Below are 25,333 nucleotides of genomic sequence, written 5' to 3'. Positions count from 1 at the left end.
TGGAGCCTGCTTCTCCCTCTGCCTGTGTCTCTGCCTCTCTCTCTCTCTCTCTGTGACTATCATAAATAAATAAAAATTAAAAAAAAAAATAAACTTTGAGGCATTTGGCACGTGAAAGATATTTTATTAGGCCCAAGGGAAATCCTTGGTGGGGAGGGCACTGATGGATCTCCCAAGAGCAGAGCGAAGCGGGGAAATCCCTAGATACCCAAGGAATTATGTCTCCAGCTCAGGGCCGAAGGTGTTGAAATGAAGGAAGGGTGAGGCAATGGGAACTCACGACTCTACCCATGGCCTGGAGCCCATTTTAATCCCCTTGCTCAGCCTGATACTTACTGACTGCTCCCTTCCCTCTCTGTCTTCCCCCAGGTACACAGATCCCATGCAGTTTTGATTGTTCTCATCTGAAAAAGCAGGTAATCCCTCACAGCTTCACCCCTGCCCTACTTTATCCAGAGTGGCCTGTAGGGGTAAGAAGGTACTCAGCTCCCCCTGCTGAAGCACACAGGGGTGCCCACCCCCCTGTGGAAGCACGGAGAGGGGGGCTGACCTCTGCTGGTCACCACATCCTTGCCTTGAGGCTGCTGCAGGCCAAACCAGATTTAGTTACTTCCCTTCTCACCCCAGCTAAAAGCCTCAATCTGGCCCAAAAAGATGGGAAGAAAAGGAGTACCTGGGTGGCTTGGTTGGTTAAGCATTAGATTCTTGATCTCAGAGTCATGAGTTCAAGACCCACATTAGACTTTAAAAAAAATAAAATAAAAAGATGGAAAAAGGAACCCAATTCATAAGGTGAAACTATGAGAGATCTTTTTTTTTTTTTTTCTAGAATAATGCCTCTATTTCTTACCATGCTATTTGTCCCATACAGGAAATTCAGGAGAGGAGCACATTTCCAGAAAAGGAATTCCTTTTCTCATATATTTATAACTGTTACCAAGGAGTTCTTTCTAGCACCTAACCTAAATCTGATGTGCTGGGGTTGAGCCTGGTTCCTTCTCTCTTGTCCTCGCGGGGTTGTGGCACATTTTGAGATTTACCAGGCTGTAGGAGAGTCTGCTGCTCAACCAAGAGTGGAAGCATCTCACCCATACTGGCAGGCTGAGTCCAGGCAAGTTCTTTAACCTCTCAACGGCTGTAAATCCCTCCTCCTGTACAGGGAGGGTGATAACGACACTACCTGCTTGGTAGGCTTGTTGTGAAGACAAAGCAAATGAATCTGTAAAATATCAACAGTGTCTGTACTCCACTTTAGGAGATCACAGCTTCCTGGAGGGACAGCAGTGACCACACTGCCACTGTGTACATGTTAGAGTGATCACCCAACTCGAGTCTGCATCTCTTTCCAGCAAGTGAGCTCCAGGAGGACAGGGGCCTTGCCTGTATATTCAGGACTGAATCCCCAGAGCCCAGAACAGTGTCTGGCACCCAACAAATATATTTGTTGATGGAATGAGAAGGTACATCCCAGGGAGGAGACGCTCAGAGATGGGGTGTCTGACCTCCACAGCCCGGTGGGAAAGTGGGGAGGAAATGCCCACTCACAGAGATAAACGTTTATGGCCTTTCAGAAACAAAATGCTGGAGAAAATCCAGCACCACCGAGGTGGGAAAGTTGATCTACTTTGTTCTACGAAGTTGCTTCGTTTTATACTCTCCCCCGAACCGGGCAGCGCGACAGGTAGGGCAGTTCTGGTTCTGACCCTCAAGGAAATGTCACCGTGGGAGGGAGGCAGGGTTTAGCAGCTGCCCAGGTCAGCACGGAGGTCTTTCCCTCCCCTCTGCAGCTCAAGGCCTGTCCCGTGGATCTATTCGAACAGGAGGAAGAGGGAATGAGATTTTTTTTTTTTTTTTTTTTTTTTGCGCCTGATATGGAGGGTTTGGGGCTGAGGCTAGTTTATTTCTGGGTTCACATCAGGAGTTGATAGTGATCCTACAGTCACAGGGTGGAAAGTAGACAAGATTTGGCCAGGGTTGCAACATCAAATGCCTTCAGAGCCTGGGTGAATAAAATCAAGTTAAATTAGCTCTATTCAAAGTCAGCAGAGAGTAATGAGGGCTATGTCCGGACAGAGAATGAATGATCCATCACTAGTCACTCCAATGTAAAACAGTTTAAAAATATTAAAAGGTAAACAACATGTGCTGAAATTGACCTACAGGTACTACCTTGCGACATCTAACAAAGTAACATACCTGACCCGGAGCAAGTCTCCTAAAGTCTCTCAAAGTCAGGTTCCTCATTTGCACAACCAGAAAAGTAGAGCTTCTTTCTATGTGAAGGTGATGGAAGACTTATAGTGAGAACCTGTGGAAGCACTTGGATCTGTAGGTACTGAACTGTCACAGCCCAAGACCTTTTGTGCCTATTGTTTTAATTGTTTATACTATATTGTTCATAGGATACTTTTTTTAAAGATTTTATTTATTTATTCATAAGAGACACACAGAGAGAGGCAGAGACACAGGCCAAGGGAGAAGCAGGCTCCATGCAGGGAGCCTAAAGCAGGACTCGATCCCAGGACCCCGGGATCACGCCCTGAGCTGAAGGCAGATGTTCAACCACTGAGCCACCCAGGCGTCCCTATAGGATACTTTTTAAAAAAGATTTATTAATTACTATTATTTTTTAATTTTAGAGAGAGAGAGCATGAGAGGGAGAGACACAGACTCCCCGCTGAGGGCGAAACCCAAGGCAGTAGATCAACACACCCCGCAGATCATGACCTGAGCCAGAATCAAGAGTCAGATGCTTAACCAACTGAGCCATCCAGGCGCCCCTATGGCTGGCTACACAGCTGTCACTGGTGGGAATAAGCAAAATAATCCCCCAAACATCCCATAGCAGCACGTCATTTATCTAAGCCAGTGGATGGAGCCATGGGAGGGAGGCAGGGAGCTGCCATGGGAGGGAGGCAGGGAGCTGCAATGGGTGACGTTTGAGGTTAGTAGCGGTTCTCAGAGTCAGGGTTTTGGTGTTCTGAGGTGCCCACCCGGGGCGGAGGAGAGGGGGTGCCTGGGGTCTAGAGGAGAGGTCAGACAGGCACTAGCAGAGGGCCTCAGTGTGGCTACACAGGAATCTAGTACCAGTAAAATGAACAACTCCCCACTAAGTAAATGGGAAAGAGCTTATTAAGGAAAACTCATTGTGTCAATCCTTTTACAGGGGAATACCAACAGTGAGTTGTTTTTTCTCTTATCAGTTGACAAAGACTAAAAAATGTAATATCCAGTGCTCATAAAGACACTGAGTTATCAATCGGTACAGTGGCCACAAGAGACTGTGTTAAACTGTAAGTCAGATCATGTCCCTCCTCCTCTAAACTTTCCAGTGCTTTCCCACTTCAGTCAGAGGAAAACCCTCCCCACAATATCTATAGGGCCTATTCCAGCATTGCTTGTAAGAGTGAAAATTGAAATCTATCTAAATGTCAATGGAGGGGCACTTGGGTGGTGCAATGGGTTAAGCCTCTGGCTCTTGATCTCAGCTAAGGTCTTGACCTCAGGGTCATGAGTTCAAGCCCCGCCTTGGGCTCCATGGAGTTTGAGCCCCATGTCCTCAGGTTCCTTGCTAAGTGGGGAGTCTGCTTGAGATTCTCTCTCTCTCTCTCCCTCTGCCTCTTCCCACCGTGCATGTGTGCTTACACTGTCTCTCTCTAAAATAATAAATAAATCTTTAAAAAAAGAAAGAATGAAAACTAGTTTTGTTTTGCTTTATCTGCTTTCTCATTGAAAGATGCTGCCGAGTTTTAAGAAGGTAAGGGGTGAGCCTGGCAAGATAGATGCAGGCCCAGATCATGAGGAGTCTTTAAATTTTTAGTTTGTAAAGCTTTTCAAAGGAAAGGGTGTCCCAAATAAAGAAGTTCAGTTCTACTTTCTTAGACAAATGTAATATAAAATGTTCTCTGCTTTCCCATTTGACTTTTTTTTTCCTGAATAATCTCTTACTTCCTTTTCTTTCCATAAATGCATACCCTGTGTTACATGCCAGACCCTTGGGAACCAATAGTGGGTAAGGCTCACCCCTATTTATAGAGCAGAGATGAAATTAACTGGAATTGGAATTGAATAAAATCCCTTCTTTGTTCAGTGAGTCTATTATTTTAAAGTATAGAGAAGCTTTGTGATTTTCTTAAATGCTGTGGAAAGACTGAAGAAGATTGAGAGCAATGAAAAGAAAAGGGGTCACAGTTTCTTCATCAAACACACTGCAAGGGAAGAAAGACATGGAGGGAGAACCTAGAGATGCCAAGAGACTTCAGAGATTGCAATGCCTGGGTCTTGGTTCTTGACTCAAACAACCAAAGTTTTTAAAAAGTAAAATTTAGGGGTGCCTGGTGGCTCAGTCATTTAAGTGTCTGACTCTTGACTTCAGCTCAGATCATGATCTCAGGGCTGTGGGATCAACCCTCCCTCTCCCCACCTTATGCTCCAAGCTCAGCAGGGAGTCTACTTGAGATTCTCTTCCTCTGCCTTTCCCCTCCACTCACTCTCTCTCACTAAAATAAACATATAAATCTTAAAAAAAAAAAAAAAAAGGGTGGGGCACCTGGGTGGCTCAGTTGATTGAGTACCCAACTCTTGATTTTGGCTCAAGTCATGATCTCAGGGTCCTGGGATTGAGCCCTGCATCAGGCTCCCCATGCCACATGGAGTCTGCTTGAGGTTCTCTCCCTCTACCTCTCCGTCTGCCCCTCCCTGCCGCACATGCATGTGCACTTTCTCTCTCTCTCTCTCTCTCTCTCTGAAATAAAAGAAAGAAATCTTTAAAAAATTAAAAATTAAAAAAATATTTTGAAGTAAAATTTATGGATATTTTTGAGACTCCTAGATATTTGAAATCCAGGTATTTGATAATATTAGGGACTTATTGTTAATTATTTTAAATTTGATAATGGTATTGTAACTATTGGTTTTTAGGGTTTTAAAATTTTTTCTAAGTCCCTCATTGTCAAGAGAATACAAAACAAGCCACAAACTGGGAGAAAATACTGGTAAAAAATATATTCAATAAATAACTGTTTTTTTTTTTTTAATAAGGGAGCTCCTTTTTATTTTAAGATTTTTTTAATTTATTAGAGAGAGAGAGAGGCAGAGACACAGGCCTCTAGAGAGCGAAGCAGGCTCCATGCAGGGAGCCTGATGTGGGACTCGATCCCAGGACTCCAGGATCACGCCCTGGGCCGAAGGCAGGCGCTAAACCACTGAGCCACCCAGGGATCCCTCAATAAGTGACTGTTATCCAAAATATACAAACAACACTGAAAACTCAATAGTAAAAAAAGATACAATTTGATTTCAAAATGTGCAAAAGGCCTGAATAGTACCTTCACCAAACAAGATATACAGATGGAAAGAAAGCACGTGAAAATATGTTTAACATCATATGTCATTAGGGAATTGCAAATTAAGACAACAGTGAGATACCACTACCCACCTATTAGAATAGCCAAAATCGAGAACACTGACAACACCAGTGCTGCTGAGGAACAGCAGGAACTCTCATTCACTGCTACTGGTGAATGGTGAATATAAAACGGTAGGGCCCCCTCAAAGACACCTTGGTAGTTTTTCACAAAACTAAAATATTCTTACCATACGACCCAGCAATCTCTTTCCTTGGTATTTATTCCAATGAATTAAAAACATATGTCTACACAAAACCTGTTCAATAGTGTTTACAGCAACCTTATTCATAGTTGCCAAAACTTGGAAGCAACCAAGACGTCCTTCAGCAAACTGTAGTACATTCAGACAGTGGAATGAATATTTATTATTTAGCTCTAAAAAGAAATGAGCTAGTAAGCCATAAACAGACAAAACTTAAATGCGTATTATCAAGCAAGAAAAGGCTCCATACTGTATGATTCCAACTCTATGACACTCCAGGAAAAGCAAAACTATGGAGACGATAAAAAGATTAGTGGTCGCTGGGAGTCAGGGGAGAAGGAGGGATAAAAAGGCAGAACAAGGAGGATTTTTAGAGCAGTGAAAATGTCCTGAATGATACTACAAGGGTGGCTAGTGGAACTCCCTTCTGAGCCCCAGTACCTAGCACCTGTGGGTGGCTGAGTACTTCTGTTAGAAACCTTTACTTTGCCAGAGTAGAGACCAACCCACTCTGCCTTTCCAAGCCTCTGTTGACAGCGGTCCACTGTTCCAGAGCATAAATACATAAATAATGAAAGGATGATGGATTCTGCAAAGAAAGTTATTTATTGATTCCCTTTCATGTGTGTGGAAACATGCAAATGAGGGTCTCTGGAGTGAGAAAAAAAAAAACATTCATTAGCCAGCGATGGCTTGAAAAACATCTGCAAGACCTCCTAAGTCTTTGTGTTGATGTTCTCTGATTTTATATTCACTGTACAACCTTCCAATTTTTCATGAGATTCTACAGATAATTGACAAATAAAAACGAAAGACCTAACAGTTGCCCTAAGTGACGCAGTCCCCTTGGCAGTTACCTTTTACCAGTTGATTTTAATAAATCGCTCTTTTGCTTCCCTAATCTCCTGAAAGCCTATATTTAGAACTAGGTTAACCCAAAACTGATCACCCACCAGCAAACTGATAAACTTAAGCTTTAGGACTGGGGAAGGTAAGGAATCAGTCCATGGAACCGAGCCAGAACCACCAGGAGAACAGTGACCCCGTGGGCTGGGTAGACAACTCCCTTGCCCATTCTTGGCCATATCCCTCCCATGAGGAGGAAGAGTTAGAAACTATGACTAAATAATCAGGATGCTCTCTTATTTCCCTGGGACCCATTGTGTTCAAGCATAATATGGTTTTGAGACAGTGAGGCTAGCCACGTTGGGGAAAGAGGTTTTTTTTTTTTGTTTTTTTTTTTGTTTTTTTTTTTTGTTTTTTTAAGATTTTACTTATTTATTCATGAGAGGCACAGAGAGGGAGAGAGGCAGAGGGAGAAGCAGGCTCCATGCAGGGAGCCTGATGTGGGACTCCATCCCGGGTCTCCAGGATCACACCCTGGGCCGAAGGCAGGTGCTAAACCGCTGTGCAGACCGGGCTGCCCAAGGGAAAGAAGGTCTGAAGCAAAAAAAAGACAGTCTTGTAGGTCCCTGGGCCTTGATGCTGGCGTGGACATTCCCAGGAACCGACTCCTTGGATATAAGCAGGAGGAGAGCGAGAACTGCAAGCACCTGGAACCTTCACTCTCCCACAGAACGAGCTGTGAAAAGTCCGACAGACTGGGTTGTTTAGTTCAAAGCATCCTCCCTCCTTGACCCACCCCCCACTTCACCCCATCCCACCGACTGAAAGAAAAAGAGGCAGAGGCCTTTTTGTGTTCTCCCAGGCCATCCGGGTGGTACACCGTGACCGAGTCTGAGCCACAGCTACCCAGGCCCCGATGGCATCCCTTCAGGCCTAACTCCAGCCTGCATTTCCTGGCTCCCTCCGTGGTCACAGAGTTTCTTCTTGCCCCCCCTTCAAGGACCCTGGATGGGGCACAGGCTGGGACCCTGGAAGTGGGGACACCAGGTGGCCAGAGGCCAGGCAGGCAGGGCCGGGGGTGCCTCCTCGCAGGGAAGCCTCATGCAAATCCCTCGGCAATGCACCTGGCAATGCACCTGGCAGAGCGCGGAGAACCCCCTGAACCTTCCCGCGCGTCCCTCAAAGAAGGGTGGAGGGAAGAACGTGGGCCTCGAGCTGAGGGAGACCCAGAAGGAAAGTGTCAGCTTAGCAATTGGCTCAGGTCAGCTGAGAAAAATACAGTTGCTGCGGTCCCCGGGGTGGCCCAGCGGATTGGCGCCTGCCTTGGGCGCAGGGTGTGACCCTGGGGTCGCGGGATCGAGTCCCGCGTCGGGCGCCCTGCATGGAGCCTGCCTCTCTGTCTTTGTGTGTCTCATTAACAAATAAATAAAATCTTAAAAAGAAAAGAAAAGAAAAAATACAGTGCAAAAGAAAAATAGTAGTTAAAGAAGCGTTTGCAGAGGAGTTTGCAGAGGCCGTGAGTGGGCGAGCTCAGGAGGGGCAGGGGCGCGCGTGGGCGAGGCTGAGGCCGCGGCGCCAGCAGGCGCAGGTGCGGGGCGGGAGCGCGGAGGTGCGGGGGGTGCGGGGGGTGCGGCGGGTGCGGGAGGGGGCGAGGGGGGAGCCCGCGAAGGGAGAGGGCGGGCGGGCGGGAGGCTCGCGACCACCGAGCCCGGGGTTGCGGACGCGGGGAGGGGGCGCCCCCTAGCGGCCCCCAGCGCCCCCGCCGCGCCCCCTAGCGGCCCCGCGCCGCCCTCCAAGCCCCGCCCCCGGCCCGTGCGCAGACCGGCTCGGGCTTCCCTTCCGTGGGCGCAGCCTCTTGGTTCCGGCCGCGGCGTGCGGGCGGGAGGGTGACGCGGACGGACTGCGCCGGCGATGGCGCGCGGTGAGTGGCGGCCGGGGGCGGCGGGGGGCGGCGGGGGGCGGCGGGGGCCTCGGGCTGTCGTTCGGGCGTTGCTCGCTGGAGCTGGCGGAGCGGGGCGGGGGGCCGGGGAAGGACGCTTCGCGCGGCGCCAGTTCCGGGCCGGGTTCCCGGCCTCCCGTCGCTCGGCGGCTCGGGGTCGTGGGCTGCGGCCCAGGCCCGACCTGCCCGGCCAGGCTGGCTGGCGCCGTCGCGGGGAAGGGGCCCCTGGGAGCCCCGGAGGCGGCGGCCGGGCGGGGGCGGGGGCCGGACGGCGGTGGCGGGGCCCCGAGGGAGCCGAGCTGCCCGCGTCCCTGCGGGAGGGAGGCAGCAGGTGCATTCAGGCGGCTCGGCGTCGGGGCCCGGCCAGGCGGCCGGCGGGGCTGCCCACGGTCGCCCCCAGCACTGCGTAAACGAGTACGTGGGAGGAAAGAGCGAGAATTAGCCCGAGAAATAGGTCGTGTTTCCAGAAATTAGCGCTGGACCGTGGCGGGCAGGCGCAGACTGCGAGCGGGTCCTTCCAGCACAGGCCGCGGCCGCTTGGAAACCAACCCGGGACTTGGCCCCCGTCGGGCAGGTGGCAGCGGGGTTTGCAGGGAAGGCAGGACCACCCGCCCTGGTCACCTGTTCGCGTTTCTGCGGACTCCTGGGCCAGAGGCGCTTTCTTACACCTGATGCAAATCTGTGTATCCTCTTTCCTAATCTCCTCTAAGAGTTGAGGATGTACTTCCCAGGATCTCCAACCTTGTTTTCTGTTTTTCTTAGGGGGAGAGAGAGAAGGAGAGAACACTCAGGAAGCACTCATCATCAGGGCAAGGGAAATCAGACAGACAGAAACATAAGAGTAGGTAAGGACCCGAACAGGAATGGGCAGGCCCCTAGACATTCCAGTGGAATCAGGCTCAGCGGTTAGCAGGCTCCAGGCTCAGCAAGGAGCCTCCCCGCAGCTGCATCTCACAACCCTGAGATCATCTCTGAGCCAAAAGCAGTAACGCACCCCCTCCCCCCCCGGAAAACCGAGTCACTCAAGCACCCCTTCCCACCTTACTTTTTTTTTTTTTTTTTAAGATTTGTTTATACAGAGTGTGCTCCTGTGCTCAAGGGTGGGGAGGGGCAGAAGAAAATGAAGAGTCTTTTTTTTCTTTTTTAAAGATTTTATTTATTTATTTATTTATTTATTTATTTATTTATTTATTTTAAGATTTTATTTATTTATCCATGACAGACCCAGAGAGATGCAGAGAGAGAGAGGCAGAGACACAGGCAGAGGGAGAAGCAGGCTCCATGCAGGGAGCCCCATGTGGGACTGGACCCCAGGATCATGACCTGAGCCAAAGGCAGACGCTCAACCATCCAGCGACTCAAGTGCCCCAGGAAGAGAGAGTCTTAAGCAAATTCAGTGCTGGGGCACGGAGTCTGGTGTGGAGCCTGATCTCACAATCTCTGCTCCCCCATCACAAAACTGAGCCCAAACCAAGAGTCTGCAGCTTAACTGACTGCACTACCCCAGTGTCCCAGTCTTTATCTTTTTTTAAAAAGATTTATTTATTTATTCATGATAGACATAGAGAGAGGCAGAGACACAGGCAGAGGGAGAAGCAGGCTTCATGTCGGGAGCCCAACGCAGGACTCCATCCCGGGACTCCAGGATTGCGCCCTGGGCCAAAGGCAGGTGCTAAACCACTGAGCCACCAAGGGATCCCCATGTCCCGGTCTTTAATAACAGACCTCTATGTAGAAATGGGACTACCGTGTGAGCTGGATACTATATGTGGGCAGAGACAGAGGAGTCCTGCTTGAATGAAGAGAAGAGAAGGAAATGTGTTTCTGGTGTCCACAGTTAAAACTCATCATATGTTTTGCCAAAAAATGTTCTATCTGGTGATTAAGGGTAGTTAGTCATTACCAGTATTTGTCAAGCTCATACCATGTGCCAGTTACTGTGATAGGTTCTGAGGAGACATTGATGGGCAAAATCTGACACAGTCCCTGTCCCTTAGTGAACTTATGGTCAAATGTATAGTTGAACCAGTATTATACAGGGCCTCACTTCTTGAACAGCACAACTAAGACCCAGAAAGAAAAGAAAAAAAAGACTGAGGAGAAGAAGTAGTACCAAGTTGATACACTTAAGTCCATACATTATTTGACACTAGAAGAAATCCACAAGCTCTGAGAACCCATAGAGTTTGACTTTGGTCACAGTTTTATTTTTTTATTTTTATTTTATTTTATTTTTTGGTCACTGTTTTAACAAGCTCAACTACCTGGCTTTGTAGCCCATAGTAGCCAAGACGCAGCAAATTAGAAAGAGAGAGGGTGATTTCGGGGAATTACAGAGGAAAGGAGGATGCAAGCTGATGGGCTAAACATTGGTCATAAAAAGAAGGCACCAAAACAGAGCACAACAGCCTGGATGCCTTGGATACAAGGCATTGTTTCTGTATATGTTGTTCATAATCCCTGTTTTATGGGACTTTAATGGTAATTATGTAGAAAAGAGTTAAATGAAAAACACAGGGTTAGCAGATTAAACTGGCTTCTTTGCTCTGGAACTTTTCAGCATCTTTATTAACACCTGAACTCATTTTTCTTGGCGCAACTCTCCAGAACCGTGTTCTGCAGAACATACTTCAGGGAATGCTGGTGTTAAAAAAACAAAAACAAAAACAAAAACCCCATCAGAGTAACAAGGTGCCAGGTGGTATTGGTGTTTAGAGTGGTGATGCCAAGTCCTCATAAGAGTAAATTATGTTTTGCATGGTGTTTAATGAGGCAGAGAAGAGGGATATACATTTTAATTTTGACTATAAAAATGGCTAGACATTTTGGAATTCTAAACAGTCTAGAAAAGTAATTTATAGCCCTCATTTAATCTTTATTGACGTTAGATACATGAGGCATTACTGTATTTGAAATACATCCCAGGCCACTATGTGCCAAAAAGGCTTTCCCTACTTGAGTCCCTGACCCCCATTTATGACACTGCTTCCATGAACCATTATATTCTGAGTTCCCCACAGGCTATTTGCAAATGGCATTTTAGAATATCACACATTTGCAGTTGAATATTTTACTGAAACAAGCTGTCTGGCCACTGTTAAGTGTTTTTGACATGAGTTCCAAAAAAGAAATTAGGGAGCATTTAGTTTCCAACCAGTTTTGTCCATCTAGACTCTTCCTTAATTGTGTATATGCAATAGGAGTTTTATGAAGTTGTAATTAACATATACATACAATTCTCTGACCTGCTTTTCTCAGTTACCGATACTTCATATAAGTATTTTTCATATTTACAAATGTGTCTTTTATCTATAGCATATGAGATTTCATTAATGTCAATAGACTATAGTTTGCTTATTAACAGTAGGAGTAAACTGTGTCCCCACGAGCAGATCTGTATATCTGAACTCTTTATTTTTGAGAACAGAAATGTTTTCTTCATGCTAATTCTCAATCCATAATTTAAAAGAACTGTTTTTTCCATTTCTTCTGCATATTGACTTTTTTTTAGATTTTATTCAGAGAGAGCATGAACGGGGGTTGGGGGAGGGACAGAGAGAAGGAAAGAGGGAAGGAATCTCAAGCAGACTCTGTGCCAAGTGTGGAGCCCAATGCAAGCCTCAGTCCTAGGATCCTGAGATCATAACCTGACTCAAAACCAAGAGTCAGGGATCCCTGGGTGGCGCAGCGGTTTGGTGCCTGCCTTTGGCCCAGGGCGCGATCCTGGAGACCCGGGATCGAATCCCACATCGGGCTCCCGGTGCATGGAGCCTGCTTCTCCCTCTGCCTGTGTCTCTGCCCCTCTCTCTCTCTGTCTCTCTCTGTCTCTCTCTCTCTCTCTGTGACTATCATAAATAAATAAAAAAAAAAATTGAAAAAAAAAACCAAGAGTCAGACGCTTAACCAACCGAGCCACTCAGGCACCCCTCTGCATATTGACTTTTATACACAGTTTCATGAGACCATGCCAGCTATCGTACGTGCTCTTTAATTTTGTTCTTTTCCTTCATAGTAAAGCACTGTTGTCCAATTTATGTACAGTGCGTACTACTCGGGCTAAGCAGTAGTTTACCGCTTTTGTCATGCTTAAATGATTCCTAGCTTTATCTAATTTGGATTATGACTCTACTACCCCTTTCATTTTTACATTTACATTCATTTTAATAATAAAAAAGGGTAACAAGATAATGAAACAAACACACAAATACTGCTGTATTAAGAGTGATGGTGCCCAAAAAGAATAGGTTGCTTTCAAAAAGCACCACCATATGACAGCTAAAAATGTTCCTTCATAGATTATTGGAAAGGCAATATAGGAATGTCTGTTACATTAAGTTGTATAAACTTTGAAATTATGAAAGTCAAGGGCCACCTGAATTTAATATATTTTTTAATAGAAATACGTGGTCCTTGATTTGTGGCCATTTAGCAGGAGATTCTAGGAGTTGTCCATACTGTGAACTAAGCTGCTTGTTCCCCTCCCTCTGAATTCATCATAGTTTTGCCTTTACTCATCTGCAAAGTTTGGTTAAAATTAGAGTGGAAAAAAAAAAAACTTTTTTCTCTCTGTAACATATAAGACCTAATCATATTTCTTTTCTACAGCATTTCTCTGTTCATAGCTGTCTGTTTGAATTCTGACTGGGAACATTGGGATTATTTTCATCATGCCAACAGTGGTGGTAATGGATGTATCCCTTTCCATGACCCGACCTGTGTCTATCGAAGGGTCCGAGGAATATCAGCGTAAGCACCTAGCAGCCCATGGTTTGACAATGCTGTTCGAGCACATGGCCACAAATTACAAGCTTGAATTTACAGCCCTGGTGGTTTTTTCATCACTCTGGGAGCTGATGGTTCCCTTCACAAGAGATTACAACACCCTTCAGGTACAAAAAGAATGAGTTATTGTACGTACAGGGTCCAGATTTTTAGGAAGGAGAACATTGTTATCATATTGCACTGAATATTTTGAACTTGGAATTTTTTTCTTTTTTAGGATTTATCCATTTATTTGGGGGTCAGGGGAGGAGCAGAGGAGAGAGAAACTCAAAGCAGACTCCACTCTGAGCCTAATGATCTCATAACCCTGAAATCATGACCTGAGCCAAAACTGAAAGTCAGATGCTCAACCGTGTCACCCAGTGACCCTGTAGAACTTGGGTTTATCTAATGTTAAGTCTACAGGTGTAATATCTGAGTATAGCTATAAAACAAGATTCAGGGGAACCCTGGGTGGCGCAGCAGTTTAGCGCCTGCCTTTGGCCCAGGGCGCGATCCTGGAGACCCAGGATCGAATCCCACATCGGGCTCCCAGTGCATGGAGCCTGCTTCTCCCTCTGCCTGTGTCTCTGCCTCTCTCTCTCTCTCTCTCTCTGTGACTATCATAAATAAATAAAAAATTAAAAAAAAAATTAAAAAAAATAAATAAAACAAGATTCACAACCAGTAGGCCTTATTATGCCTTTGGTAGAGTTATGAATTCGAGATCTGAGTTTTTGCCTTATTTTCTTTTCTTGTTTTCTGGAGTTTGCTGTGAGAAGGAAAACGTCATGATGTAGTTCCCCATTCCCTAAAATTCGAGGTCTTTAAGTTCAACACTTGATTTTTTCTACTTTCCTATAAAACTTGAAGAAATGAAAAATAGCCCTTCCATATAATAGAGTAATTCAAAATTATGTTTCCTCTGTAACATAGCCTTTGATTTACAGATGCTAAGAAATTACAGGGTGTTTTTTGTTTTTTTTTTTTCTTAAGATTTTATGTCTTTATTCATGTGAGACACACAGAGAGAGAGGCAGAGACACAGGCAAAGGGAGAAGCAGGCTCCATGCAGCAGATAGCCCAATACGGGACTCGATTCCGAGGCTCCCAAGATCATGCCCTAGGCCGAAGTCAGCGCTAAACCGCTGAGCCACCCAGGGATCCCTGAAATTACAGTTTTTAAACCTCAGTTGATAGGTGTTACTTCAAAAGGTATTGTCTGTGATATGCCAGAGATTTTACTTTCTGACCACATCTCTAAATCATTAATATTTCCAGCAGTACCTAGTAATAGTGTGGAATTAAAACAGTTTAATAGGGCAGCTGGGGTGGCTCAGTGGTTTAGCGTCACTTTCAGCCCAGGGCCTGATCCTAGAGGCCCAGGATCCCGTCCCACGGGCTCCCTGCATGGAGCCTGCTTCTCCTTCTGCCTGTGTCTCTGCCTCTCTCTCTCTCTCTCTCTCTCTCTCTCTCTCTCTTTCTCTCTGTCTCTCAGTCTCTCATGATTAAATAAAATCTTAAAAAAAAATAAAATTAAAACAGTTTAATACTTAAACTGGGCAGGTTAGAGATCCAGGATCAGTGTAGTTTAATTTTTTTTTAATATAATAAAATTTGGTTAAATCATTTCTTTTATTATCTCACATTTTTTATGTTCGTCAAAAGCTTCTTTAAAAAATTGCACTGGGTTTCTTGTAGATTAATAGTAAACAAAGGATTTTGGATATTCAACAGTTCTGAAATTTAAAGAATTGCTATCTGAGTTGTTCAGAGTAGGGGTTAAGTACCAGGTGCCCTGAAGGCCAACTGCCTGGTCCTACATCTTGCCTTTGCCACCTGTAAGCATGTGACCTGGGAAGGTTACTTCATCATTCTTTACCTTTGTTTCCTCATTTTAAAAATAGGTTAATAGGGATCCCTGGGTGGCGCAGCGGTTTAGCGCCTGCCTTTGGCCCAGGGCGCGATCCTGGAGACCCGGGATCGAATCCCACATCGGGCTCCCGGTGCATGGAGCCTGCTTCTCCCTCTGCCTGTGTCTCTGCCTCTCTCTCTCTCTCTCTCTGTGACTATCATAAATAAATAAAAAATTTAAAAAAAAAATAAAAAAATAAAAAAAATAAAAATAGGTTAATAATCTGTAGTTTACAGAGTGTTGAGATAACTGAATGCATGTGAAGTGCCTACGTTGGTGTTTAGAATATAGTTAGTACTCAGTACTTTTTGTCTCTTTTTTTTTTTTTGCTGTGTTTAAAAGTTCATTTCAGTTACTTTCTTCAGGGTTCCCTTACAAAGCTATGAACTTGGTAGACTGTTCACTCTCACTTGATAAGAAAATGGAATAAAGGGAAGTTTTTTTAATTGTACTTTGTGGTTGAGGAAGCCTATTTTACTGTTTTTCTTTGAGAAAATATGCTTTTGGGCTCTCAGAAAGTGTCCCCTGTGTAACGTTCATGCTTTGAACAGTTTATGTTATTTTCTAATAACAAAACAGTATAGAGAATAATGAGCAATTTTATTTTTTATTCAATCAGGAAGCACTAAGTAATATGGATGATTATGATAAAACCTGCTTGGAATCTGCATTAGTTGGTGTTTGCAACATCGTTCAGCAAGAGTGGGGTGGTGCGATTCCTTGCCAGGTAATGATCAATTCCGTTTCATTGCCCTAAGTTAAAACCATTAACCACTGAGATGATTTGATTTTCTTTAGGTTCTGACACAGCATGCGTTGTAATTTCTAAAAACATTATTGGTATCTTTTTAAAAGAAGGCACTAAATCAACACTAATATGCTCAGGAAATAGCACAATTATGCCTTGAGGCAAGCATTTTCCTAGTAAATTGGCTTATTGCAAACTAGTATTGTTTGTATGAAACACGAAGGGCTCACAGAATTTTAGAACACTCCCTAGAATGGGTAATTTTGAGTGATAAAATTATAAACATCAGGGCATTATAGTCTATTTTCCGTTATCTCAGTGTAGCATTTATTTAGGAAACATTTAACCATCTCAACTGAGTTATCTAAAAAAGTGGGGTCTGTGAATGTCATGTAATTGGTTACCCTTTACTTCAAGTCCACAACAGCACTTCAAGTCCACATTAGCATCAAAGCAGAACAGAGTATTAGGATTAAAAAGAATTAGGGCATCCCTGGGTGGCTCAGCGGTTTAGCGCCTGCCTTTGGCCCAGGACACAATCCTGGGGTCCTGGGATCGAGTCCCACGTCGGGCTCCCGGCATGGAGCCTGCTTCTCCCTCCTCCTGTGTCTCTGCCTCTCTCTCTCTCTATGTCTATCATTCATAAATAAATAAATAAATAAATAAATAAATAAATAAATCTATCTTAAAAAAAAAGAATTGGAAGGTTGCTATAAGCAGGTACAGACATACCTCAGAGATATTGTAGATTCAGTTTAAAAGATTAGAATAAAGCTAACATTGCATAAAGTGAGTCAGTTGAAGTTTTTGGTTTCCCAAGACTGTAAAATTATTTACACTATACTGTAGTCTGTTAAGTGTATAATAGCATTATGTCTAAAAGAAGATGTACATACCTTAATTAAAAAGTTCTGTGTTGCTAAAATGCTAACCATCATCTGAACTTTCAGCAAGTCATAATCACTGATCACAGATCACCATAACAAAGATAAAAATAACGAAAAAGTTCAAAACATTGCACAAATTACCAAAATGTGACACTGAGACATAAAGTGAGCAAATACTGTTAGAAAAATGGCACCGATAAACTTGCTCAGGACCCGGTTGCCATAGACCTTCGTTTTGTAAAAACGCAGTATCTGTGACTATATTGCATCAAATCCCAGAAAAGGAATATGCTTGTGCTTTAAGAAATGGTAGTACAGGGATGCCTGGGTGGCTCAGCGGTTGAGCATCTGCCTTTGGCTCAGGACATGATCCCGGAGTCCTGGGATTGAGTCCCAGATTAGGCTTCTTGCATGGAGCCTGCTTCTCCCTCTGCCTGTTGTCTCTGCCTCTCTGTGTTTCCCATGAATAAATAAATAACATCTTAAAAAAAAAGAAATGGTAGTACATTTTAAAGGAGAAAACAAAAATTGCTAAAAGGAAAGTTACAGTAATCTACAATGGGAGTCAGCTAGCTTTTTCTGTATTTTAGGTTTTGCAGATGTTTGTGACAACTTCCTAATTCCTCTGTCATAGCATGAAAACAGCCATAGATAATAAGTAAAAAAAATGACATGGCTGGGCTACAATAAGACTTGATTTACAAAACAGCAGTGGGCTATAGTGTATGATTTTTTTGTTACATATGGTGAAACACAGATTCTTCAGTAGTGTCAGTGGTATCACCGGTATTATTTTTTTTTTTTTTTTTTTTTTAACTGAAAATGAGACTGTGTTTGCCCGGGGCCTGGGGTAAAGGAAGAGTAGGGAATTGACCCAAATGAAGCACAAGGGAAGATGGGAAGTGACGAGACTGTTCTTCATCTTGATTGTAGAAGTGGTTGTTCACTGAATGTAGTTGTTGGAACTCCTAGAACTGTATGTTAAGAAGGATGAATTTTATTACATGTAAATTATATCTCAGTAAACCTGACTTTTCTTTTAAGTTTGTGTTTTTCTTACTACAAAACCACCTTGTTTTACAGACTATTAACTCTAGGGTTGATGAAGACCCTGAGTGGCTACTAAAAAGTTAAATCATTTTAATAAATGCCATAAATGAGGGCATCTGGGTGGCTCAGTGGTTGAGCGTCTGCCTTTGGCTCAGGGCATGATCCTGGAGTCCTGGGATCGAGTCCCACATCAGGCTCCCCACATGGAGCCTGCTTCTCCCTCTGCCTATGTCTCTGCCTCTCTGTGCCTCTCATGAATAAATAAATAAAATCTTAAAAAAAAAATTCCAGGGATCCCTGGGTGGCGCAGCGGTTTGGCGCCTGCCTTTGGCCCAGGGCGCGATCCTGGAGACCCGGGATCGAATCCCACATCGGGCTCCTGGTGCGTGGAGCCTGCTTCTCCCTCTGCCTGTGTCTCTGCCTCTCTCTCTTTCTCTCTGTGTGACTATCATAAATAAATAAAAATTAAAAAAAAAAAATTCCATAAATGCCTTTTGATCAGTTTCTTTTCAGACATAAAATGGCATCTTCTTAAACATTATTTATCTGGTAAATCTGTGCATACAAAATATCTAATGTCCTAATAGTATATTGAATAAATGAAATTTTGTTGTCCAAATCGGAAGCCAGTGGGTAAGCACAGTTTCCTTTGCTACTTCTTCAGTCATTTTAGAGAAGAAATTCAGAAAATATTTTTACAGAAAATATGTAATAAGCAAGATCTTATGTACCACACAGCCTTTTGCCCTTTTTTAAAAAGATTTATTTATTTATTTATTTGACAGCACAAGCCAGGGGAATTGGCAAGCAGAGGGAGAGGGAGAAGCAGGCTCCCTGTGGACAGGCAGGGGCTCCCTGAGCCCGAAGGCAGTCACTTAACTGGCTGAGCCACCCAGGCACTCCAGCCTTCTGCCTTTTAATATTTTTTCTCCTTTGCAAAAGGAAGAATCTGAATTTAGGATGTCCTATACCCTGAGGGTACAGGACTGGGCCTGGATCCACTTAGATTTGCTTGATGAGTTTTGGAGTGAATCAGGTCCAAAACACTGTCCAGAGGTAGAAGTTATTAGTGATTGTTTTTATAATCAGTTACTGTCAAATAGATTTGTTTTAATGTGGAGTTTTGTTAACCAAGATTTTGGATAGCTGAGCTATGTCTTCATTATCTGAGTAAAGTCTGTCCCATTTTGACATTACATGAAATATTTCATCACATGGCGTCTGAAAAAAGTAGGGGCAGAAGTAAATTGTTATATAGCAGTTGTTCATATAAGAGAAAATTGCCTTAGTCAACTGAGTATCTTCCCAAAAAAACGCATCTCTCCAGGAGATTGCCATTGAACATTCTTGGGCTTTAGAAATAAGTGTCAATCTTGGTACTTCACATGGTGCTGTCACCTAATACTTCCATAATGGACTGTTATTATCAAGTTACAAAGCTAGGATAAGAAGAGCAAAAATAATCCTCCCCTGGAATGCCTGGAAAATCTACCATCCCTTTGGATCACTGAGGCAATGAGGAAGAAAAATGATTTGTAACTACTGTCTATTGCTGGTATATTTTGAAGGCTTTTGCAAATTACAGATTGATTAAGAATGCATTTTAAAGGTCTTATACATGTCTGATTAAATGGCTTTTTTTTTTTTTTTAAGATTTTTTTAATTTATTCATGAGAGACACAGAGATAGAGGCAGAGGGAGAAGCAGGCTCCATGCTAGAAGCCTGATGTGGGACTCAATCTCAGGACTCCGGGATCACACCCTGAGTCAAAGGCAGACGCCCAACCGCTGAGCCACCCAGGCGTCCCTTAAATGGCATTTATTTATTTATTTATTTATTTATTTATTTATTTATCTATCTATCTATTTATTTAAATGGCTTTTACAAATACATTTTTTTGTTTAGAGAGAGAAGAGGCAGAGGGAGAGAGAATCTTAAGCAGGCTCCATACCCAGTGCAGAACCAGATGGAGCTCCATCTCCCATTCCTGAAATCATGCCCTGAGCTGAAAACAAGAGTCAGATACTTAACCAACTGAGCCACCCAGGCACCCCTATAAATACATTTTTATTTTATTTTTTTTAAAGGTTTTACTAATTTATTCATGAGAGACACAGAGAGAGGCAGAGACAAAGGCAGAGGGAGAAGTAGGCTAATGAAGAGGAGCCCACTGTAGGACTTGATCAATCCCAGGACTCTGGGGTCACGCTCTGAGCTGAAGGCAGACATTCAACCACTGAGACACCCAGGCATCCCTGTAAATATATTTTTAAAGCAGTTGTCATTTTATTTTTTATTTTTTTTAAGATTTTATTTATTTATTCATGAGAGACACAGAGAGAGAGGCAGAGACACAGGCAGAGGGAGAAGCAGGCTCCATGCAGGGAGCCCAATGCGGGACTCCATCCCAGGACTCCAGGATCATGCCCTAGACTGAAGGCAGGCACTAAACCACTGAGCCACCCAGGGATCCCCAGCAGTTGTCATTTTAATTCACCAAGGACGGAGTTTGTCATCTTTGAAAATTCGTGTCAAGGTTTGGATTTCTGTGCTTATAAATCCTGGGGTCACTTGTAAAATAGATCCTCATGTCATTTTTGACACCAAGTGCCTTAGGTGCCAACTCTATCTAAGAGATAGGGTTCTAGTTTTAATGCAATTAGGTAAGAATTGATTATGATTTTAAGTGTTCATGGGTAGGTACTATTTTTAAGGTTTAATTAGATAAAATACAGCAAAATGCATAGATCTCAAGTATACAGTTCACGGAGTTGTTTTTTCTTTTTTTTTAAGATTTTATTTATTTATTTATTCATGAGAGAGAGAGAGAGAGAGAGGGGGGCAGAGGCAGAGACACAGGCAGAGGAAGAAGCAGGCTCCATGCAGGGAGCCCGACATGGGACTCGATGACTCAATCCCGGGACTCCAGGATCATGCCCTGGGCTGAAGGCAGGCGCTAAACTGTTGAGCCATCCAGGGATCCCCCGGTTCACTGAGTTTTGACAGATGTATACACCTATGTGACCACCACTTCAATTAAGATCTAGAACATTTCCATTACCCAACAAAGTTTCCTCACCTCCCCCTTTCGAGTCAGTATCCCCCTAAGCCCCACAGCTCGTTTGATTTATCGTAGCTTTGTTGTGCCTCTTCTAGAATTTGATACAAAAACAGAATCATGATGTAGTCTTTCACTTGAGAAAATGTTTTTGAGATTTATTCACCTCGTTGCTTATCTCCCTGCAAAGGTGGGTTTTTCCGTGTAAATGCCATTAAGGAGAAATGAAAATGTTGTTAAATGAGACAGCTTTATTTATTTTTTATGAGACAGCTTTAAAATGAGACCGTTTTAAGTAACATATTTAAATATGTTATTTCATGTACAAACCTCCCCTCCCTGCCAACAGGTTGTTCTGGTGACAGATGGCTGTCTTGGCATTGGTAGAGGATCACTGCGGCATTCCCTAGCTACTCACAATCAACGAAGCGAGAGCAACAGGTTTCCACTACCTTTCCCTTTCCCATCTAAGTTATACATCATGTGCATGGCAAATTTGGAGGAGGTAATACTGAGTTCTTTTTAGTTTGATTAGATACATTTTAGGACTTTATTTTTCAGTATATTCTATTAGTATTATATTGTATATACTATAGCATTAAACTCCATTGGTTTCAGCTGAGACTAGTCACTAAATTTGGAAGGACTTTAGGTCTCAAATGCTCTTTGAAGATTCAGAGTGTTGTCCATCTCTAGAAACATAGCTGGCTGGAATTGTTATCCATCCTGCTTCCCACAAAGATTCTTCAAATGCATGAGTTAAAATGTTCTTTTTGGTCTTAGACATTTCCCTCATTTGGGAATTCTTATGTCCATTCCACTGGAAATGTCGACAGAAATGTGCTTGGACTTTTTTGGTAAAGTAATGTTTCTCTGATACGTGTTTTACTAAACTCTACTTCCTGGTTTTCCCATTTATTTGGGAAAGTTATTTAACCTTTGTTCACCTCAGTTTTTCTATCTGTAAGATGTAGGTAATGATGGTTTTCACCCAAAAGATGTTAGAAACACTTTTTTGGAATGAAGATACCATGTAAATACCAACTGTGGTCACCTCTGAGAATCTTTGCAAAATTACTTCTGAATGAAATAGCTCTACTGGTATCGTTTTATATAACATTCCTCTTGGTAGCCTTGAAACAAAATTGTTTCCATCTCAGGTTGTAAAAAAAAATCATCCGTGTTATTTATTGCCTGTGTTATTGTGACAGGTGTGACCTTGGTGTGCTGATAATAATCTGGCATTGTATGCCACTTTAAAAGGGTCATCTGTTTTGTTTTGTAGCTTCAGAGCACTGATTCCTTGGATTGCCTTGAACGTCTCATAGATTTAAACAATGGTGAAGGGCAGATTTTTACTATTGATGGTCCCCTGTGCTTGAAAAATGTACAGTCTATGTTTGGGTGAGTATATACTTAGAGCTTTTTTGCCTTTTTTTTTTTTTTTTTGCTTTTTTGCCTTCTTACAATCTGTTATTATGTTATTATAATTTGATATTCAGCTATCTATTCCACCACTGTTTCTAATTGTTGTCATTTTCCCCAAGTTGCACAATTTTCAGGTAAAATGATTGGTAGTAGTGATTTTTTAAAAGTTCATTCCCTTTTAAATTAAGCATGACTAAATCAGTAATGCCTACAGATGTTGACTCTCTTATAATAGCAGTTTCAAAAGATTAACTTGCTTTTGAGCTTTTCAGAATTGAAGTTTCCTCACCAGGGGCACCTGGGTGGCTCAGTGGTTGAATGTCTGCCTTTGGCTCAGGTCATGATCCCAGAGTCCTAGGATCGAGTCCTGTATCAGGCTCCCCACAAGGAGCCTATTTCTTTCTCCCTCTGCCTATGTCTTTGCCTCTCTCTCAGTGTCTCTCATGAATAAATAAATAAAATCTTCAAAAGAAAAAAAAAATTTCCTCACCAAAAATGTCAGGTTTTGTTCTGTTTTATAAACGGTCAGATCATAGTTTTGGAGTCGACTCAAAGAGAAAATAAACTTAGCATCTTGAAAAAATTCCTCAAGGGCTACCCGGGTGTCTCAGTCATTTAAGTGTCTGCCTAAATCAGATGCCGAGTTGGGTTCCCTGCTCCACCAAGAGTCTGCTTCTCTCTCCCTCTGCCTGCTGCTCCCCCTACTTATACTCGCTCTCTCTCTGTCAAATAAATAAATAAAATCTTAAAAAAAAAATGGAATGAGAAAAAGTGTATGAGAACTCATAGCAATTTGACAGAGAAATATCTTTTAAAAAAGAAAAAAATTCCTTGAGAAAAATGATATGTATCATATTATTCTTCTTATAACAATTATTCATCATATTCTAGAAAACTAATAGATCTGGCGTATACACCTTTCCATGCTATTCTCAAGTGTGGCCACCTAACCGCTGATGTGCAGGTGTTCCCCAGACCAGAGCCTTTTGTTGTAGATGAGGAAATCGATCCCATTCCTAAAGTCATCAACACAGGTAATGTGTTTTTTAACTTCCTGCTTGGTTCTTTTGTTATCTTTACTTTTTTGTAATTTCTGACTTCTCTATACAGGAGGGTTGAAAAAAAAAGTAAATTCTGATACTAGGGTGCTGTTGTCATCACCAGTATATGCATTTTGGATGGGAGGAAGCATTGACCAAAGGGTGGCAGGCCGGTGGTCTTTCATAGGTCATGAGTTAATCTCCAGTCTTAGATAACAATAGCCACAAATTACTAGAATTGGAATTCATGAGTAGATTCACTAGCCATGAAATCCTTGAGGTAATTCTTAATAGAGATACTAAGATTGATTAGTATCATAATTGAGATCATCTATGAAGAGCTAGCTTCTAGGCTTGGCTCTGTGATTCTTCCTGTGTGATCCTGTACGAGTCACTTCCTCTCATTTTGGTTGGCTAAGGAGAGTGGAATCTCTAGATGAGTCATGGTCTGTCTGAGGTCTGTGTTCTGATATACTGTACCCCTCTAGCCCTCCTGCTTGTATTTTGACTAAAAGAGACATGCTACTGCTTTTACCTGGTTTGTGCTGGAGGTGCTGTCAGAAGTCACAAGAAAAATGGAGGGCAGCCCCAGTGGCGCAGCGGGCGTGATCCTGAAGACCCTATATCGAGTCCCACGTCAGGCTCTCTGCATGGAGCCTGCTTCTCCCTCTGTCTGTGTCTCTGCCTCTCATTCTCTCACTGTGTCTCTATGAATAAATAAATAAAATCTTAAAAAAAAAGAAAAAAAAACAAGGAAAAATGGAGAAAAGAATCGTATTCATTTGGTGGGCAGACCCCTTGAGTTGTGGGCACACATTCAGCTGTCACTGTTTTGGACACTGTTGTACCTTCAGTGCTTATTAGCACAGCTCTGATACTTATAAATGTTTACTAGGTAAATTTCTAGTCAACCAATGATTGAAATGAGGTGCACAGTAAATGTTCATTTCATTCATGGGTGTACAGATTTGAAGGAGTCAGTGAAGGGCTCTGCAGAAACTTTTTATTTTTTCTGCCTTTAGCTCCTGGCTATCTTGGAAATAGGGTATGCATCTCTTTCATGGTGACTACTGCAGTATGTTAAGCTGTGCCAAAGGTTTTTTGCCTTCAAACCAACTAGATTCCACTTCCTTCCCACCCTTTTTTCTTTTTTTTTTTTTATTGGAGTTCAATTTGCCAACATATATCATAACACCCTCATCCTTTTTTTTGATAAAATAACTTTGAGTAGGTCTTTTCCAAGATCTTTGTCATAGCTTATATTTAAGCCACTTTAAAATGCAGGCCTTTTGTTACTCAAATGAAAAATACATACTGCTTATGCTGACTTATTTGTTATTCAGCCAAAGAAGGTAATGGCAGCAAATCTCCAAGAAGCAGATTTCCTGACGTATTAGAAGTACAATGTATTCACCATGACCCTGATTTTTTTTTTTAATTGTTTTGAGAATAGAAGTATGTCTGTGCCTGGAAGAAAGACTGAAAAGCAATTCAATAAAATATTAATAGATGTTTCCTTTGATGGTGAATAATGAGTGACTTTATTTTTCTTCTTTACAATTTTTTATGTTTTCTAAGTTTTTCTACTATTTATATAATCAAAAAGTAAACTTTTAAAAAGTACTTGGGGATAAGACTTATTTTTTTACCTATTAGGTTTCCAACAACTACCTTGGAGGGACAGCCGGGTGGCTCAGCAGTTGGGCGGCTGCCTTTCGCTCAGGTCATGATCCCGGGATCCGGGATCAAGTCCTGCATCAGGCTCCTGCGAGGAGCCTGCTTCTCCCTCTGCCTATGTCTCTGCCCCACTGTCTCTCTCTGTGTCTCTCATGAATAAATAAACACATCTTTAAAACGAACTGCTACCTTGGGCTTATAGAGAATGTATTTCTTTCTCATGGAAATGGTTTGTTATTGTTGTTGTTGTTGTTTAATGGAAATGTTTTTAATGATAGCCATACCCGGGATCCCTGGGTGGCGCAGCGGTTTGGCGCCTGCCTTTGGCCCAGGGCGCGATCCTGGAGATCCAGGATCGAATCCCACGTCAGGC

General features: G+C 43.0%; 1 protein-coding gene across 7 annotated transcripts in view; it reads left to right on the top strand.

Moving 5' to 3' along the window:
* Window positions 1-8,271: 8,271 nt before the first annotated feature.
* INTS14 (integrator complex subunit 14) overlaps window positions 8,272-25,333 on the top strand; it is a 35,340-nt gene continuing 18,278 nt past the window's right edge. The window contains exons 1-7 of one of the 7 annotated variants that reach the window (XM_072809187.1): window positions 8,308-8,377; window positions 9,158-9,240; window positions 13,001-13,284; window positions 15,691-15,798; window positions 21,165-21,320; window positions 22,101-22,219; window positions 23,135-23,277. In XM_072809187.1, the coding sequence (XP_072665288.1) occupies window positions 13,063-13,284; window positions 15,691-15,798; window positions 21,165-21,320; window positions 22,101-22,219; window positions 23,135-23,277 (748 nt within the window). In that variant the 5' untranslated portion in view covers window positions 8,308-8,377; window positions 9,158-9,240; window positions 13,001-13,062. Of the gene's footprint in view, window positions 8,378-8,753; window positions 8,810-9,157; window positions 9,241-10,037; window positions 10,061-13,000; window positions 13,285-15,690; window positions 15,799-21,164; window positions 21,321-22,100; window positions 22,220-23,134; window positions 23,278-25,333 lie in introns of those variants that run through there. The other 6 variants (XM_072809188.1, XM_072809189.1, XM_072809192.1 and 3 more) reach the window with 6 other exon arrangements.

This window comes from Canis lupus, chromosome 32 (assembly GCF_048164855.1).
Source record: "Canis lupus baileyi chromosome 32, mCanLup2.hap1, whole genome shotgun sequence".
Classification (NCBI taxonomy): Eukaryota; Metazoa; Chordata; class Mammalia; order Carnivora; family Canidae; genus Canis; species Canis lupus.
This window is presented reverse-complemented; position numbering and strand designations above follow the sequence as displayed.